This window comes from Drosophila pseudoobscura, chromosome X, assembly GCF_009870125.1.
Source record: "Drosophila pseudoobscura strain MV-25-SWS-2005 chromosome X, UCI_Dpse_MV25, whole genome shotgun sequence".
NCBI lineage: Eukaryota > Metazoa > Arthropoda > Insecta > Diptera > Drosophilidae > Drosophila > Drosophila pseudoobscura.
Window position 1 is genome coordinate 62,485,697 of NC_046683.1, and position 18,438 is coordinate 62,504,134.

Consider the following 18,438-nt stretch of genomic DNA (forward strand, 5'->3'; position numbering starts at 1 on the left):
AATTCTTTGCCAACTTTCAGCCCTGGGGTCATCCCTCAATTTGACGACCGAGCAGGAAACAACTTAAGAAGTTCCTAAAACCACCCACACACTCGTACGAACAGAGAGGTATATGCGTAAGGAGAGAGAAAAAGAAAGAATGAGAGAGAGACAAAGCTGCAAAAAAGCCGCAAAAATTTTTGAAATTTTACAAATTGCTATTTTATTGAGAGTCAAAAAGCAATGGAAATATGAAGAGAGCCAAGATGCGAGGAGACGGACGACTCCATTTGCCATTGGTTTGTGGTACACTCTCTACCCCTCTCTTTGTGTGCGTGTGTGTGTGTGCGTGTGTGTGCGTGCGTGTGTGTGTGTATGCACAACGAAGCAGACATAATTAGCTGAAGAATTTTCTCATCAAATGTGCAAAATGGTCGAAACAGCGAGCCAAGTGTTGAAAAAGAGGCAATAAAAACACGAACGGAAAAACGAAAAGTTATGAATCAAAATATATAAAGAGCGCAAAGAGGGAATAAGAGAGTAAGTTATAGAGAAGAAGAGAAACTTTTTTTACGATTTCAATAAAGTTGTTAACTTTATTAAAATTTTTGCTCAGCAAGAAAAGTTGTGCAAAAGCCAGCCGAGCAGAGAATTACTATGAGAAAATACTTTCGACGACGTCCATAAATTGACAATTTAAGTTCGAGTTGAGAAAAGGGCAGCTAGAGAAGTGACGCAAGGGAGAGAGTGATTGAGTGAGAGAGAGAGATAGAGAGAGAGAGAGAGAGAGATCAACTAGCGAAAAGTTGAGGAGAGAAATTGCGCATCAATGAAGCATAAATGCATAATGCCAAAGGCAAGTCTAACTAATAAATGTTCAACAATGAAAGGGGCAGCGTCAGTGGCAGGACACTCATCCTCGTCATGGTTCAGGTTCTGCTACCACTCCTTCTTCTGCATCTGGTCCTGCTCCTTTATGGCCATCATCGTTACATGCTAAATTACACGCCAAATTGCGCACAGCCAGCCCTTTTGCCTTATTGATTCCGAGAGCAAGAATCCAGCTCTGAATCTGACTCTGAATCTAAATCGAAATCGGAATGGAAATGGGTATGGGTATGGGTATGGGTACGGGTATAGCAATGGGTAGCCGTAACCAAAATCCAAAGTGCTGGCCACTTGTGCCATAAACAAATCAAATATTTCTCATATTTCTCCGATTTTTACGCATAAATGCATCGCCGGAGAAGCAGTTTGCAAGGCAGCTGGAAAATGTGTTGCATGCAGCCAGGTGAGGCTTGGCGAAACGAAAAGAAATGCATAGTTAAAGTTGGCATTTTCCCTATTTCCCATTCCCATTCCCATTCCCGTTGCCATTTTCTATGTGTGAGTTGTACTCATAAATTCATCATTTAATCAGTGGAGAGAGGGAGGTGAACAGTAGTCATCGATAGCCAGCCAGCATCGTTTTACGGCTCAATGCCCATCAGATTTATTGAGCGCGTTTTGCTGGTTTGGGCTGCGGATTTGGACCATAATACGGATTCGTCCTCCTCATCGTACGTACTCCCAAAGGGGCTTTGGCAAATCAAAGACAAGAGAGGAGGGAAAGAAGGCGGGAAGGAAAGGCTGGCAAGCTGGAAGGAAATAAAAACTATACGCTTTTTTTCAATACTTAGCTTTCTTTATGACAGATCGTTTCTGTAGTTGCTGTATGATATGATGATTTGATCAAATAATAATACCTTCTACAAGGTCATTGCAGCAAGGTTATTGTACAGACAAAACAGTTGGGCAGATACGATTTTTTTCCTTCTTTCGAAACCTGATTATAGCAATCCACACAATTTGCATAGCCCACAACTAATTTTCACTTCGTGCAGCAATTTGTCTGGCTTTCTATGGGGTAAAAACCTATCTATGCCACATAATTAAAAACCCAACTTTATCAGCAGATAAACAACAACAAAATTTCACAAAAAAACAACCAATGGAGGAAGACAGACGGAAAGAGGGGAAAACATGAGTAAAACAACTAAAAAAACAAGGTAAATAAAAGGTAAAAATTATGAAGCACTTCATATTTCCATCCTAGCAGCATCCTCCTCCCTACTTTTCAGTTCTCTGGATGATTCCCCATTCGAAAGCCCAAAACTCAAACCAAAGTCGGGGAACGGGAGTGCAGGCAATCAACACAAAACGACCTCGTCAACAACTCCGGCTCAAGAGCAAAAATATCACAAGTGGGTGGAAAAAAAAGGGGGACAAAATGGGAATCTGTTTGAAGTTGGGGCTGGGGGCTGGGGGCTGGAGGCTGGAGGCTGGGGTCTGGGGGCCACATCATCATCATCGACATCACCCAGGGCAACTTTGTTGCTGGCACCATAGTTGGGAGAGAAAAAAAGTTCTGTTGAGGGTCGGGTCGGGCCGTGCCGGCTCTGGCTCTGGGACTGGGTTCTGCGGGGCCCTCTTTGCCGATTGCTAAGCAACGCAACAGTTTGCCATGGCTATAATACGTTATAATTTGTTATTGAGTTCTGTTCAGAGCAGCTGCAAAAATGCAGGAAAAACCGAGAGGAGAAATAGGAGCAGGAGCAGCCGGAGCGCTGTCTGAGCGGAGGAGTAGAAATGATATGAAAAGTACAAAAAAATAAAGGAAAACAAGAAAGGAAGACCAGCCTTGGACCGAAGCTATAAACACTCTTGCGTATGGATTGTTCCTACGGCAACTATATAGACTGTTTTATTTGATTTGTATGAAAATGAAAGATGCGTTTGTTAGCTTTCAATATTTTCAAAAGGTGCTTTCGGGGTGATGGTCTTAGAAGTTTCTAAAATATTACGATATCAATTATTGAGATAAAATCAATATACCCATTTCCATGCAAAGGTATACAAATAGGAGAGTCAAGAAAAGAGTCAAAGCCGAACCAGAGGTTCCCTTCATTGGAATTTTTGGAGACATACAAAGGACTGTACTGGTACTTGACTTTCCCTGAAGAAATGCTTTCTAATCAAAGTGTATCAGCACTCTTCGGTCTTTATTGGGAATCGAATGGAGAATACTGGAGAGGAAAAGAGGAAAGGGTCTCTGAATGTGTCATAAACGCGCTTGTTGTAGTGACATTGTCCTTGTTGCTGGTTTTTGGTCCCATAAGGAGAGAGAGAGAAAGCTTGACGCAAAGAAAAAACTGTATATGTATATGATTGGCAACAACAGCTTTTCAGTGCCACAGTCGAGTCGAGTCCACATTTTTTTTTTTTTTAATATTTATTTCATGTTTCCTGCCATGCCATACTCCTCTCTCCACCGCTATCTGTATATACATACATATATATATAGAAATCATTCTCTCCTTTTTTTCTGTCGGTATGCTTTATGAAATTGATGCTCGAAAATCGCACTCAATTAGTGGGGATTTTATATTTATTTATTGTTGCTGTCGCAGCGGCTGCTTTTGGGATCAACTGAAGAAGAAGGAACGAGAAGGACGGCACGTGTGTTCTTAGAAGGGAAATGGCGGATTCTGGGAAATCAGTTGTTTGGCTCAAAGGGTGTCAGCTTGTATCCGCTTGATTAAATTTATTGCTTATGTGCCTCGAAAGGGAGCAAAGCAGGGGCAAAGCGAGCAAATGATTCAAGAATATTCTCAGTATATTACTAAGCAGTGTTGCAATTATTTGACTTCTCTTCTACTAACTGATACCTTCAATGTCTTAAGCTATACAGAGATCTATAAGTAGTACTAAGTTAAAAAGTTCAGATAGTTAGAAATAATCATGGAAGCATTTGACATGAGGGTATCTTTTCTCTAGTGCAGAAAACAGCAAAAGCTTTATCCGTCTTTGATTTTATCTACTTGAGATTTTTATACCCGATACTCAAAATGAGTATTGGGGTATATTTGATTTGTGGTGAAAATGGTGAAAAATAGCGCCTAGTGCTCAAAGACTATAAGAGCTAGAGCAACGACAAGCAACAACGACAGAGCAACCCCTTCCGCCAACACAAAAGACGAAAATCTGTGGCAACCACAATTTTGAAGATAGGAGAAAATTAAAAACGCACAATCATAGAGAATGGCCATATCTACCAAATTGCCGAATCTTGCCGAATCCGAATCAGATCGGATTATCATTATAGCCAAAAGTAACAAATCAATTTGCAGTGGCTACGCAGCGCCCGTCGACACGTTCTGATTGATTTTCTGTCTCTCTCGCACGCACTCTTTGGAACGTTGTGACTTGCTGCTGCAACCGCAACTCTAGTTGTGCCCAAGTTTGGGCACACATGTCCTCCCATTCCACAATCTACCCTTAACGATCCAATGGTCTGTTGAGTGGAGTTTATATTATACAACGAGTCGGTACGTTGAAAACCGCAGCTCAGGACCGCAAGTCTACTTTTATCCGGCACTCACATTGGTAGGAAAGGCAAAGCAGACCGCGCATCTTTCTCAATTTTGGCTTGCACTTGTCATGAGAGATACAAAAAAAAATGCAGAGAAAGAGAGGAACCGCGATCTCTAGTTCCCCTATATTGACTTTTACCTATATCTACACGATTCTAATATACATGTACTTACATACATACATATGTCTCAGTATGTCTCTCGTCTGCCCTGCCCCGGCAGACGACGCGTACATTGAGCGACATGAAGTGTTTGCGAGCGAGACAGAAAATCAGTATCAGACACGTTCATAGCGTGTAGCGACCGAAAATTGATTTGTTACTTTTGACTATAATAATAATCCGATCTGATCAAAATTCGGCAATCTGGTACATATGGTCATTCTCTATGATTGTGCGTTTTTAATTTATCTTCAAAATTGTAGATGCCACAGATTTTCGTGTTTTCATCATTCTGGCTATAATAATTTTACGATCTGGTTCATATTCTGCAGTCTAGAAGATATTGTTATTATCAGAGTTTTTGGTTATTTCGTATCTTTAAAATTGTGGATGCCACAGATTTTCGCCCTTTGTGGGGGCGGAAGTGGGCGGGGCGAAGCTTTGAAATATACTTGTAGCAGTGACATATCACATAGGAGTATAAAATGTCGTTGCTCTAGCTCTTATAGTCATTGAGCACTAAGCGCTAATAGGGAAGGACAGACCGACATGGCTCAATCGACTCGGCTATTGATGCTGATCAAGAATATATATACTTTATGGGGTCGGAAAGGCTTCCTTCTGGAATTTACTTTCACCACAAATCTAATATGACCCTATACTCATTTTGAGTATCTGGTATAAAAAATGAGACCGATGGGATGTACAGGAAAAGAACAAATAATCGAAATTGAAGCACCATTGAACCATTGCACGGTTTACTTATCGAATCAGATCCAGATTCTAGCATGTTCCTGAAGTCAAATCGCACACTCGATTCATGTTTCCAAATGACATAATTTTGAGCAAAAGAAATATTGCTGCAAACGGAATTAATTTAATTCCACGTAATTGAGGAGCAACCTCAGCATAAGGAGCATGTTGGCCAGGTACAAAACATTTCCAATTTCATTCTAATTATACAGCCAGGCTCCGTTTTTCACATTCACATTCACGGCTTTTTATACAACGAAACGAACCTTAATTGCAAAAGGAAAAAAATAGATGACTTATTGATGCATTAATATAAACTATACACCTATGTATATCAGGCTAATTTAACTTTTGCTTTCTTTATAAATAATTTTATTTTAACCCAACCTCAAATTTGGCGGAGCCTGCCTGATAAATCTTAATGCAATTCGAATTGCTTCCAAGGAGTTCAAAACTGCGAATTTTATGCATATTTGAAATACCGTCAGAGAAAATGTAATTTAAAAATATTTTAGAAGGGCTTACATGCATCGTTTTCGATAGTTGGCATCACCTGGTCCAGATCTCTGAATAGTTCCGGGGTATTTCCGGCAGTTCATCAGTTCGGTAGAACCGAACTTAACTTGAACTTGAACTTGAACTTAACTAATTAATAAAACAGCCATCTGGTAACTCTGTTCCGCACACACACATGCACATCTGATTCACGCCAGCTGCTCGGGCAAGAGTTGCCTGATGTTGTACAGAAAAATCAAGAAGCCGTGTGGGATGAAAAATTCAGAAACTTTTGCTAAATTCTAACAAATCTACGATTTTAACAAAGAAGTCGCTCGATTGATTTAATATTGAGTACTCGCTGCACATATTTGCTCTGCCGCAATTTGTTTATTTTGCTGTGCTGTTGGTTTATTGTAAGTGGTCACTGGCTAAGCAGCGCATTTCATTTTTTGCAAAATGGACGTACATCGCCTCATTGCGGAAGTACAGCAGCGGCGTGCTCTGTGGGATACAAGCATTCCCTTTTTAACCCGCAAGGTCGAATGGAATATACAGTGGATGGATGTGTCTAACGCTCTGAAGCTGGACGGTAAGTTTCGGGGCGCGTCACATTTTACGCTGCGCTTCTATTAATGCACTATTGTCTTCCAACAGTTGCGACATGCAAGAAGCGCTTCAATAAACTGAGGGACAAGTACCGCTGCGAGATCCGGAAGATACAGCACGGTAGCGTTCAAGAGTCCAACTGGACGTACTTTCGCTGCTTGGAGTTCATGCGCTGCATATACGATCCAACCGGTCTCGTGGCATTCGCCCCCGAGCCCTACGAGTATAAATCTGAGTCGGAAGAGTCCTCCAACGACAGTGATAATAACCTGTGGGATAATTTTGACTTAAATCTGGACAATGATGATTCGATAGATTTTTTAACTATGGGCGACATATTCAATCGTGACTCGCCCGAGACACCTCTAATGCTGGTCGGGTCTTCGTCCTCGTATGACGGTCCCATATGGGATGACAACTACCTGATCAACAGTCAAATGACAACAACAAACGAAGCGGACTCACTTCCAGTAGCCAGCAGTCCTTCAAGATCCGAGTCCGAAGACGATGCGGACTACAATTTTTTGGCTAGTCTTATACCGCACATGAAGTCCCTCTCGGAAACGGGCAAACTCAAATTTCGCATGGAGGCCAGCCGCATTATGATGGAACTAAAAAATGAGGAGGCTACCCCTGAACCCCCCGGTATGGAGGCTGATACGGATCCAAATACAGATTTTATACCCAACAACGATATGAACGACTATGAAGGCGATACGAAGGACGAGGGCGAAGTTAAGATAGAAAATGAACCTTTGCTATAAGGTTCATAGATGTGGAATGAACATGAGAAACTATAAGCCGGACAACATGGAACAAGGAACATGGAAAAAATGCGCTTAATCAAAATCCACATATATTCTTGTAATTCTTATCACCTTATTGAATATGTTTTTCCAAAATAAATATTATGGTGGCAGATAATGCCCCGAAAGAGTGGATCCTAAGAAAGACAATTCTGATCATGTTCATGTACAAAGTTGAGCACCGATACATTGCAGCCAGGGCTCACAAGGTTCTATATCCATGTCGCGTAGGATAAATACTAGATTAATTAGTAATAGCCGAGAGAGATGTATGAGTCAGGTTAACTGAGTTGAGCTGGGAACAGCGTTGTCACAAATAGTGCCCCAGTTCGTTGACTGATAGCCGGAAGACGTGTCTGGTGCGGGCTGCGAACACGTTTGAACACGAATGCGTTCTGTTCAGCGCCGCCACCTCAGCCCATTTCAGGTTAGGTCGAGCCTTTTTAAAAGTTGACTAGCTTATAATATTTGCAAATAGCTTATAAAAGCTGTTTAGCATATTTTGACAACAAATTCGGGTTATTTTAGCTTTAAATGTAAATTTCATCTTTTCTGGATTTTTTGTTGGTTATTTTTGGTGTAGAGAAAGAGGGATGGTGCGCTCTTTTGCACAACATGGAAACATCGGAAACGTAGGGAATACACACCAGATAATAATATATCCCTAAGCTCATTGACTATTGAAATCACTTCAAAATTACGGGAAGTAATAATTTATAAAGCTTTTGCTAAAACACAACCTCAATGAATATTTAAATATTTTACAGTTTAACTCATACACATTGCAGATGGGTTCTACATGTGTAATGTCTCATGTCAAATGTAAATGTAATGTAACATAACAAAGCTCGTAAAGTTCATTTTTTCGCCGCCAGAGGCAGGAGCTTTAACTTTACAGTCATCTTCTGTTAACGTACAGGGGAAGCCTTCTGGCGCCCTCTTTTTGCACACTCCAGCTAGCGTGTTCTTATTGAAACTCATGGTTGGCGTTTCGGTTGACAAAAATCGCACATAAAAATGTGCTTTTATGAAACACTATCTACCACGGCACGCCACCAAGGATCTTTTTGCTACAAATAGTGATGGCGGTCCCTCGATACAAATATCGATAGCTAGAACGAAAAATTCTATAAAATTTCGAGTTCGAAAAGAAATATAACTAAGCGCGCACATTTAAATTTCGAATTTCTAAGAAGGTCATCGATTTAACGGATATATCGTTTGAACCTGCTGGAGGGCCGCCTAATGCTTTGCTATGGTGAGGAACGGCTTGCCACTGGTGGCAACGATCACTGCTCCCCCAAAGTTTCTTTGAATCCCTTATTTGCGATTCCAGCTGCTGCTGCGGTAGTCTGATCTGCACACCTACGATGGCTCCCAGTTCGAGGACAAGTCTGCCCTAGTCTCTTCCATCGCCAGAGCAAAGCCAGGAGCCAGCTATGTGTCGTTAGTGTGTTTGTGGCGGGCACGCTTAAAAACAGGAAATTTACTTTATGCGTTCTTAAATGACAGGCCCCAGGATGAGGACCAGGACCCGCAAGAGGATGAGAATGTACATAAATGCGCTGGAGGAACATAAGCAGAGAAGAACGGGTGAAGCTCGAGGAGGAGCTGGGGCCAGAGGCATAACGATTACATTAGAAGCAGTAAAATTTTACAAAAATGCTGTACGTGAGCTGCCTCTTTGAATATGAAATGACGCCACGGAGAGAGTGCAATTTAAACACGCACATTGACACACTCTAATGCACAGACTGAAACACCCAAACACACTCCCGCAGTTACTAATGCTCACGTAGGGCAACCACAAGCGCCAAAAATTCTATTTGTGGTTAAAGCGGCCAACTTTATTACGGCTAAAAGTATGCAAAAAAAATAGTGAAAAGATGAAAGCCCCCTGGCAGGAGGGGCACTAAAAAAGGCAGGGAAAATACATTTTACTATCAATTTTAGGGCCAGCATTAATTTGGGCAAAATTTTCGGCTCTCCAGTTGGATCAATTGTGGCCTACGTTTTATTTTGCGCCAGCTGGTGGAGGAGGATTTGTTGGTGGCGGCTAAGGTTAGGAGTATGCTTGTGGGTGAGTGGGTGAGTGGGTGATTGGGGGGCCACCTGTCAAAACTCTGGCTGTGCTGGCTGTGGCAACGCCGCTGGATTACGGACAGTGGGTCTAAAGATCCCCATTGAAATTTGTATTTGGAAAATGGTTAATTCCAAAGCATTTATGGCAAAAATTGTATGCCATTATGGAGCATTTGGAATAAAATATCAATTGGAATTGGCGAAAATCGAGTCCTAGATACACTGGGATAACGAAAGGAAAGACTGTCCTGCGCCGAGCTAAATAAATTTGAAACACTTTCGCTATTGTTTGTTCCACTGTTCGCCGTCTGTTCAACAATCCCATTCAACGTGACTAGGCCGGAGCCGAGGCTGAACCCATCGTCCAGTTCGGTCTGCTCTGACCAGACGCTCGTAGGCGTCCTGCGGTTTTCATTACATTTTAGATTTTTAACGAGTACATTTTGCAGTCGTTGTCGTTGTCGGCCTCGTCATCAACATTCGTCATCGTCCTTCCCATGCCCCCAGCTCCTGCCCCTACACCGCTCCGCTCCAACAGTTTCGGCTGCAACTTAAGCGGCTTTTCCCCCTATTTTCGTTTGTGTGTGTGTGTGTATGTGGGGGCGAGTGTGTTAGAGAGAGCTGCCCCGGACGGTGGCAATTTAGCTAAAACGGTGAAGCACACGCCTACCTGCGCCCACAAAAACGCACTACACAAATTACTATTTATGTGAGTGCCCCAATGGGCGCCACCTTCTCTCTGCTCTTCTGTAGCGCACTCCGTTGGTGCGGTTGAAATGAGCAAATTGTGTGCGATTGTGGCAGCCACAAAGGAAGGAAAAATCTTAAAAAAAAATACGATTCGAAATAGGAGAAAGAGCAGCTCTAGTGCAGTGGGCTTTCTCTGCTGAAATTTGGGTCACGTGGTTAAAGTCTCCTCTGGTCCTCTGCCTCGTTTTACCATATTTTAACAAGCTTACTTAAAATAAATTAGATTTACTAAACCACAAAAAGGGCAGCCCCGAATAACACTCCGCATTGAGAGAAAATCGAAACCTACATTGTATGTACTATGTATGTACGAAACTAATGTGAGGAAATCAGTGCAAGTGTGGAGAGGATGGCCACAAAACAAACAGGACTCGAAATGGACATAGGTCTGGCCTTGGGGGTATCTGACCTTACAAGAGGGCTGGCAGGGTTGGCCAGGACGAGGCAATTTTATGGCCAGACACGCAATTTGCGCCCTCGTCTATCTTCTAGTGTATGGGATTGGGCTCTTGTGCGTGTAAATGAGCCAAAAGACAAAAGAAAAATGGCCAACTATTTGCCATTTTAGTCACAAGGGACCAGACGACTTGGTCGGGGGGAGAAGGAGAGCAGGGCTAACTGGTTGAAAATTCGATTATAGTTCCAATGAGAGGGGACTCCACCATGACGTCAGTGGGCAGTTCTCAGATGAAGGGTCCCTCCTGCCTCCTAAAGGATGACTGGCAGTACTGAAACTGTAAGGCAATACGCTCTGGTCGTACATCTGACTGATCAAGCAGGATAATCGGCATCCGGTTTGCAGGAGGCTTTCTCTGCGCTCAGAGTGGGTGAAATAGACAAATTGCATGTGACTCGGCGGCCCCTGATATTTATAGCCCCAGCCAGTCTCAGTCCTAGTTATAACCCTTCCTTCAGTCCCACTAACAGTCCAAGTCCCTGTCTCAGCCGCAACTGGGGAAACTTGACGGGCAATTTGGCAAGCAGAACTCTGGTAGCGTAACTAACATTTATATTTGTCGCCAGGAGTGCCGTCTGAACAAACAAATGTCACACATAGCACGACGACGGCGATGGCGATGGCGACGGCGACGGCGACGACGATGACGAGTGGCAGGCAGGGAGCGGGAACTCCCATCGAGGACTGACTTTGAGGTCTCGTCGTTCCGCTCCTGTCAAGCGGCCGCCATTCAGCTCGCATGCAAATCAGCGAGGCGCCGGGATGCGAAACGGGTGGCTTGGCCCGCGCCGTTCAGACGGAATGAATGGGCCGAACCAAATGTTCAATTGTATAGGCCAACTCCCAGTCGTTCCTCAAGGCGTTCACATGTACTCCCCTGCTAAAAAGCCTTGGGGGATTATTAAAATATGAACTGCTTTGAATTATCTCTTAGTCGGACCATTAATAAATTAATTATTATGTTGTGCAGCTAGGATACCCCTATTCTTGTTTTTTATGGGATAGCTAAGACAAAAAAAATCCCAAAAGTATACCACCTTGTTTAATTTTCAGGCCAGAACCATGGGCAATAAAACAACTTTGAGTGAAAACTCCAGAGAGTTGGCCTATACCCTTCATACATATATCATTTTAATACAACAAAACCTCGACGCCTCTTTGTTTGATTCTTTGGGACCTCGATCTAAGCCCCCAACCACATAACCACTTTCGGTCAGTTCCCTATTGGATTGGGAGTCTGGCTATCTCCGTATAACTAACTAAAAACCATTCACTTACAAAAAATCCCAACAACAGTCAACAACTAACCAACTGGGCAACGAAAACCAATTCAATTTGATGTACGAGCTTCAAAATAAATCTGAGCGGGGAGTTTAGGGTCTGAGGGTCCTTTGCTCTCAGCATTTCTAGGGAGATATCCTCTATATGGCCAAAGAATATTAAAATTCAATTACTTTGCATGCTCTGGCAACACAAGTGCAGCGAGAAATTAAATGAAATAAATTCTCAGTTCAGATTTTTAATGAAAAAGAGAGGGTTACAAAATAGATGATAAAAACAACGGAAATTCTCTAAAAATAGTAACAAAGATTGCTCATACGCACTGTGACTGTGTGACGCGCACAACAGCGCAGCAGTGCAGGAACAACCCAACAGAACGGAAAGAGGATGAGGAGGAGGAGGAGCAGGAGCAGGAGCAGGAGGAGGAGCAAGAGCTCTGAAATACTAAACTGTCCGGCATGTTTGATGCACAAATCCCTCAACTGAAATAGATTTACGTCACTGCCAGCCGACGCGTCGGCAGGGGTTCGCTAGATGGATGGAAGGAGGTGCAGTGTGTGGGGAAGGGTTTTAGCCAACTGCAATTGCAATTGCGTTTGCTAGCCATTTTTGGGAGTTGCCTCTGAAGCTGCTGCCCGCTCTTGGCTTTGGCAATTTATTTGCAAATATTTTTCAACATCAAAAATATGCATTTCCTTTCCCCTGCACATACCTCGGGCCGACCTACCAAAGTGCAGCAGTTGTTAGATTTTATTCCTTTTCGTTCCTCTATGGCCGATACGGCGTAAGCTGAAGCAGCAGATCCATCTGGAGCACCAGGGATATCTATTTTATTATAGGATTCTGTCATTGTGTACGACAAACCAACCTTATTAGACTAAGCTTTTTGCCTTATTCCTACACTTTATTTGCTGTCTAGATTTGCTTGGGCTTAAACTTTCTGTTTAGATTTTTATAAAATTCCATTGCGCATATGCCGCATTTCCCATGCATTTTCATCAAATTTATAAACCATCTAGGAATAAAAGAAGAGGTACGGTGGCATGGTGGTGATGATGCGAATTTATCCTGCCACTCAGTTGCGGAGCCCATTGACACATCTCGCTTTTGATTTGCCAAAGCCATTAGCACATCGCAGAGGAACAGACTGCAGGCGGCAGGAGGACTGCAAAAATATCACAATGGCCGGACAGGACACTCTCTCCAACAGCTGGACACTAATTCGCACCACACATGGGCACACAGTGACTCTGGCGACGCACATACACACTCTCAGGGACACATGGATATAGAGACACGCAGGTGACCAACGCTTTTCCCTTTGCGTGCGTGGCCTGATGAGTTGTCACATGTCGACGCCTGCAATCCGACAATCGGGCAATCCGGCAATCCGGCAGTCCTGTATTTTCACTCTCTGGTTCTCCAACATCTGCCTAAGTGCCTGTCAGTGTCTGTGTGAACGTGAGTGCCAAAAACATTTGACTGAAAAACTATCGAGATGAAATTATGCAAAGTTTGGCTGCAAACATTTTTTAATTAAAGGCATTTTGGCCTGCGTCTGCGTTTGGATGATTTCGAACCCATTGCTGGACAACCGGCTTGTTAAATGCCAAAAACACGCTTCACTGATTCGCCAGATGCCAGGGGGACGAGGATCGAAGCCGGATAAAAGAGTTTGCAGCTGCAAAAATTCTGCTTCTGGCAGGAAAATTCGATTATTCTATTCCGCTTCTTACCCCGACAGCCCAGTAGTTGGGACTGGGCTCAGATTCATTCATTTTCATTTACTGCTCCAGTTGTCAAGTTCTTAGATGTCTTTGGGGGAATCCGACTATATTTTAGGGAAGAGCTACTAAAACCCCGGTATTTTCGGGAAATACTCGAATTAAATTTAATTATTTAATCGCCCAATTGGCGTCGTTGCAAATATTTATTTCATGCTCTTTCATTAGGCTCAGAGTTACTAAATCCCTTTAATTGTAATCTCTTTTGTAGAAACGTCGTTCCATTGCGCTTTTGTGAAAGCATACAAGAAAAGAAGGGGTCGTCACAGCAAACAAGAAACAGACAGACAGACAGAGAGTGAAACAGAAAGCCTAATATTGCCTGGCTAAGCGCACTCTTCATAAAAAACGAAAAGCCGACAGCAAGGGACACATAAACCAACAAAGAAATAGAGCCAAGGGCCGGACCAGTGAGCAGCACCATGATGGTAATGGAGATAATGCTCAGCCCGACGATGATACCGCCTCGAGGCCTCCTCAACCAGACAACGAGAACCAGCCACAACTTATCCATTTATGGCGCTTCATTTTTATACAACAAACACTTGGCACGGCACGCATCACTTGACTTGATTTTTAATTGTGCTGCTCTGCATTTCAATTGAAATATTAAAGCGGGTGCGGATGCGGATGCGAATGCGGGTAAGAGTGAGAGTCCGTACCCAGCGGGTTGCCACACAGCTCCGACCTCCACTTAGCTCCACCCCCTCGCAGAAATCACTCACTCAGTCTCACAGTCGGTTCTGGCTCTTTCTGGATGGAAACGTGCTGCACCATTTCTTTCAGTGTAACACAGTTCATCCTCAGCTCTTGTTCAACAGCTTGTCAGACAGACAGAGACCCAGCCCGAGCCACACCCCTGCGCAGACAGTAGTCAGTTGTAGGCCTTTTGAGGCATAAAGATAACTTAAGTTGTCGCCACCGGAGGGACAAAGTTCAGCAGCAGCAGCAGCAGTCGCTCTTTAGCTTGAGGGGAGGCACTGGAGTTCACGTTTTTCTGCCAACAGAGGGGTTGTCGGGTTGAGGAGTATACCGAAGAGGATGCTTATATAATAAAGTGATTCGAGTGCTCGCTGTGCAATGACAGCTCTTGTAACGGGTTGTCCATGGAGCTGGCTGCCAGATGAGCAGCGGCTCTGCAGCATTCAAGAAATCATGAGCAGGTCCATAAATTCTATAAGCAGACAGACAATTAAAAATTCCATTTGTGGCCGCATAGGGCAAATATCCTCCCGACCCAATCACTGACCCCTCCCCCGATTGTTGCCGTCAAAAATTGAATCGAAGGAATCGATCAAACTATTGCTCTATTCGATTTCTACTTTGGGTTCCGTTTGATTAGTGCAAATCAAAACAAAATTATGTTGGAATATCCGACCCGCAGCAGGAAGTCTCCGTCGCTCAAGGTCCCTCACATCCCCACAATAGAGCGTCCCACGAAAGGAAGAAACACCAGTCCAAGGATGATGCCCCACATCCAGTCGCAGTCGCAGTTGCAGGCCTGGTCGAACCCGGGCCAGTATTTGTCAGACGACCTGCAGCAACGTCTTCTGGTGCTCTAAATGGAAGTAAACGCATAGAAGGCCATCGAAAAATAGATGCGGGTTCGGGATTTGCTACTTCTTATAAGACAGAGTCTTAGTGAAGAACCACAATAAATTTTTACCGTGTGAAAAGTGTACCTTTATTGGAAACTTTTATTAAACGTCTCTTGAAAATCAGACACTAAAAATAGTCCCAAACGAAGGATACTTTTGCCGCAACACTTTCCACAGATAAGCAACAAGAAGAAGGAGGAAAACTTTGTTCGGCTCTCAATAAACAACCATTGTGTGTGGAGAGTCGTAGGAGGAAATTGTTTGTGATATTTTACAGTTAAAAGACGGCGGCTACTCGTAGTCGGAAAATTATCTCTGAACGGGTGGCTGTTGACCGCAGAACGACGACAATTTGTGTCTAGTGCGGTGCCAAAAATAAAATGTTTATCGTGGCCAGTTCTCTCGCTCTCTTGAGTTCTTTTTTACGGGTACAGTCAATAATTTTAACGTCCAAATGTATTCCGGGTTCCACCTTATGACGCAGAAATTGAAAGAGTTGAAAGAGACCACTCTTTGAAAGGCTTTTAAAATCGGTCACATAGGTGGCATAAACGCGACTCATTTATTTTTTTATAAGCCCAGAGTCACAGCCAGAACCAGCGCTAGACAGACAATCGGAGGAATCGAGCTGATTGCTTGGCTATATATTCACGTCCCTCGGCTGACTAATTAATTTTACACCGTTTATCGTTGCGTTTCGCGCGCATATAGCTTAAGCCATACAAATCAATCACCGGAGAGTTTAAGTATGGGAATTGGAGCTCCCTGTTCCACGAGGTTGGGTCGGGTCAGGGCTGGGTCGGGGTCGGGGTCGGTGGCCAATTAGCAAAGCATACACAATAGTACACATACTCTTTGCATGGCGCCAGGCCGCCGCCAGGAGTACGACGGGACAACCACGACAACGTCAGCGTGGTAAGCACTTAAGACAGATGAATGAAGTGGCAAACACGGCAGACAGCTCCAGTGCCACAGTCAGTGCGAGTGCGAGTGCGAGTCCGAGGCCCGAGAGTCCAGCTCAGAGGCGTCGACTGGCCGCCGACATTTACAAATCAGCAGTCATTATTTAGGGGGCTCCGACCGGACGGAGCAGCGCAGAACAGAACAGGGATTGGACCCAATCCTGCGATGACTTTAATTGATTTTACCAAAGTTTCCATATCAGAACGTTCCATAAGAAGTTAACAATTTCTCGCATGGGTGTCATCGGCAGTTGAAGGAGCATGAGAGTGAGCTGAGGACTCCAGCCAAAACAGGCACTTAATAAGCAGAAAAAGTTTCCGCCGAGAAATATTATGCAAAGTTCAGCAGTTAAAAATGAAATGTTGCAAAAAATTCAAATGAAAATTGGATATGATGAAGTCAAAACTTTCAGTCAGAAGACAGACTGCGGTTATGACTGGGCGAAAGACTGTGAAAGTGGCTCCAACTTCTGGGGCCTGGGCTGCAAGACTTGCGTTAAGTTTCCCCCTGCTGGGTTTATGGTGGGAGGCCGCTTAATGGCAGTCCCAGGCTCAGGCCCCTTCCTAACCCAGTCTGGCTAGACAGTCACTCAACATAAATAGACGCAAGAGGCTAAATCGTTGACTGCAGGAGATCTTCTACTACTTCTCTCACTCTCAGCCCAAGCCTAACCAGCGTTTGAAATCCGTAAAAAAGAAAGCAAAGCCAGGGAAAAAGATGGACAAGTAAAAAAAAAAAAAACGAGGAAAATGCAACAAGAAGAGATAGAGCGAAAGCAAGTGCAAATAAAATGGGGAAAACCGAGGCAATTTTTCAGCTTCATTAAGTAACCGCAAAGTTTGTTTTATGTGCGGTGGGGATACAAGCCAGGCCAGAGAAGCGGAGAAAGTCAGAAAAATGGCGAAGTGAGGGATACATATGAGAAAAGCGGAGCAGGGAGTGCAAAAAAAGTTAAAAGTCTGGTCATTAGACAACGTAAACAAAATATTAAGCATACGCCAAGTGGTCCAGAGTGAAAATTAATGGATCAAGGAGTAGAGAGCTAGAGCATTGAAAATGGAAACAAATTTATCAAGCAAACACATTTAGTCGAGCAAGAAAAGGGTTCATATGGAAGGACGATTAGACTTTATATAAATAGAGACATCATCTATTGATGAACACACTCAGTGTCTCTCTACTCTGGTCAACAATCCCCCCAGCAAACAAAAAGATAATCAATGCCATCCCAGGCAAGAGCTGCATTAAGTATACGCCAGAACTATATGCAAAATTGCTTGCAGACTCAGAATCCGAATCACTAATAAACTCATAAGGAAACCGACCAATACTCTCCATTGTTGGTAGAGCACTGCCAAGGCCCAAACAGTTTTGGCCATGGGACATTGACAAATATCTAAAGCGCCAGGAGCAAAGCCACAGCCATAGCCAAAGCCATAACCAGAATAGACTTGGCCAAAGGAGATTGGCTGCATTTTGTGTTAACTCAGCAACAATTGTCGGAATTGGAAGGTGCCCTGCTATCACTTTGCAGATTGTTCGGTTTGGTTGGGTTGAGCCTTTGGCTGGGTTTCAGCTTTGGCTCTGGCCTTGGTCTCGGCGTCAGCTTTGGATGGCCGCCAGGCAGGGAGGAAATTAAAATTTATATGCCATACAAAGCGAGGCAGATGCTGACTGCAGAAGCATGGCCCACAGATGGAGGCATATTCTGGAGTCTTGCTATTTAGCATGCCCCCTAAGCCACATTCTTGGTCGTGACCGAGACGGTGGTAAAGGCTGGAGGCGGAAAACGTGGCTGCCATTAATCTGCCAATCGGCCATTTACCGCTCTGCCAAGTTGTTGCCAATGGGTTTCAACTGGGTTAAGTGATTTGGCATTCCATCAATGATAGTTTTTTTCTTCGTACACAATTCCCAAACACTTCCTTGGTATAATTATAGCCTTTCCCTGCCTATACCACATGCATAGTTCGCCATGCGGTGGGGTTGAATGCATTGGGCTAATCAACAGTTGGACGGAAAAGGCGGAATGGCCCACAACGGATGTTTTATCTGCCACCATATCACAAGATCTGACCGCTGGCGAGTCCTGGGAATCGGACATAGGGCCGGACATTCCTCGTGTGCGTGTACAATTTAAATCAATTATGCGTTTGGGGCCTAACCATATAATTTTGCAAACATGTTGATGAACAGGGCCGGAAGAGTCACAGTAATAAGAGCAGAGCGCCATTTCAGGAAAATTAATGAGTCGTGCAATTTATGGACACTCCTATTCTCTGTGATAAAAATAAATCCTTCCAAAGCA

At 43.7% G+C, this 18,438-nt stretch overlaps 2 protein-coding genes across 16 annotated transcripts in view; one reads left to right on the forward strand and one right to left on the reverse strand.

Annotated features, from left to right (window-relative positions):
- bru3 (bruno 3) overlaps positions 1–18,438 on the reverse strand; it is a 316,608-nt gene that overhangs the window by 247,853 nt on the left and 50,317 nt on the right. The gene's annotated exons all lie outside the window — the stretch shown is intronic.
- On the forward strand, positions 6,018–7,363 carry LOC6900227 (uncharacterized). Its single transcript, XM_002135521.3, has 2 exons — positions 6,018–6,392; positions 6,458–7,363. Exons 1-2 carry the CDS (start codon positions 6,260–6,262, stop codon positions 7,171–7,173), a joined length of 849 nt encoding a protein of 282 aa, XP_002135557.2. The 5' UTR covers positions 6,018–6,259; the 3' UTR covers positions 7,174–7,363.

Excerpts from the sequence above, each read along its gene's own strand:
- LOC6900227 (XM_002135521.3), top strand. The coding sequence starts at position 6,260 with ATGGACGTACATCGCCTCATTGCGGAAGTACAGCAGCGGCGTGCTCTG. Across the intron at positions 6,393-6,457 it reads TAACGCTCTGAAGCTGGACG|TTGCGACATGCAAGAAGCGC; the intron begins GTAAGTTTCGGG and ends GTCTTCCAACAG.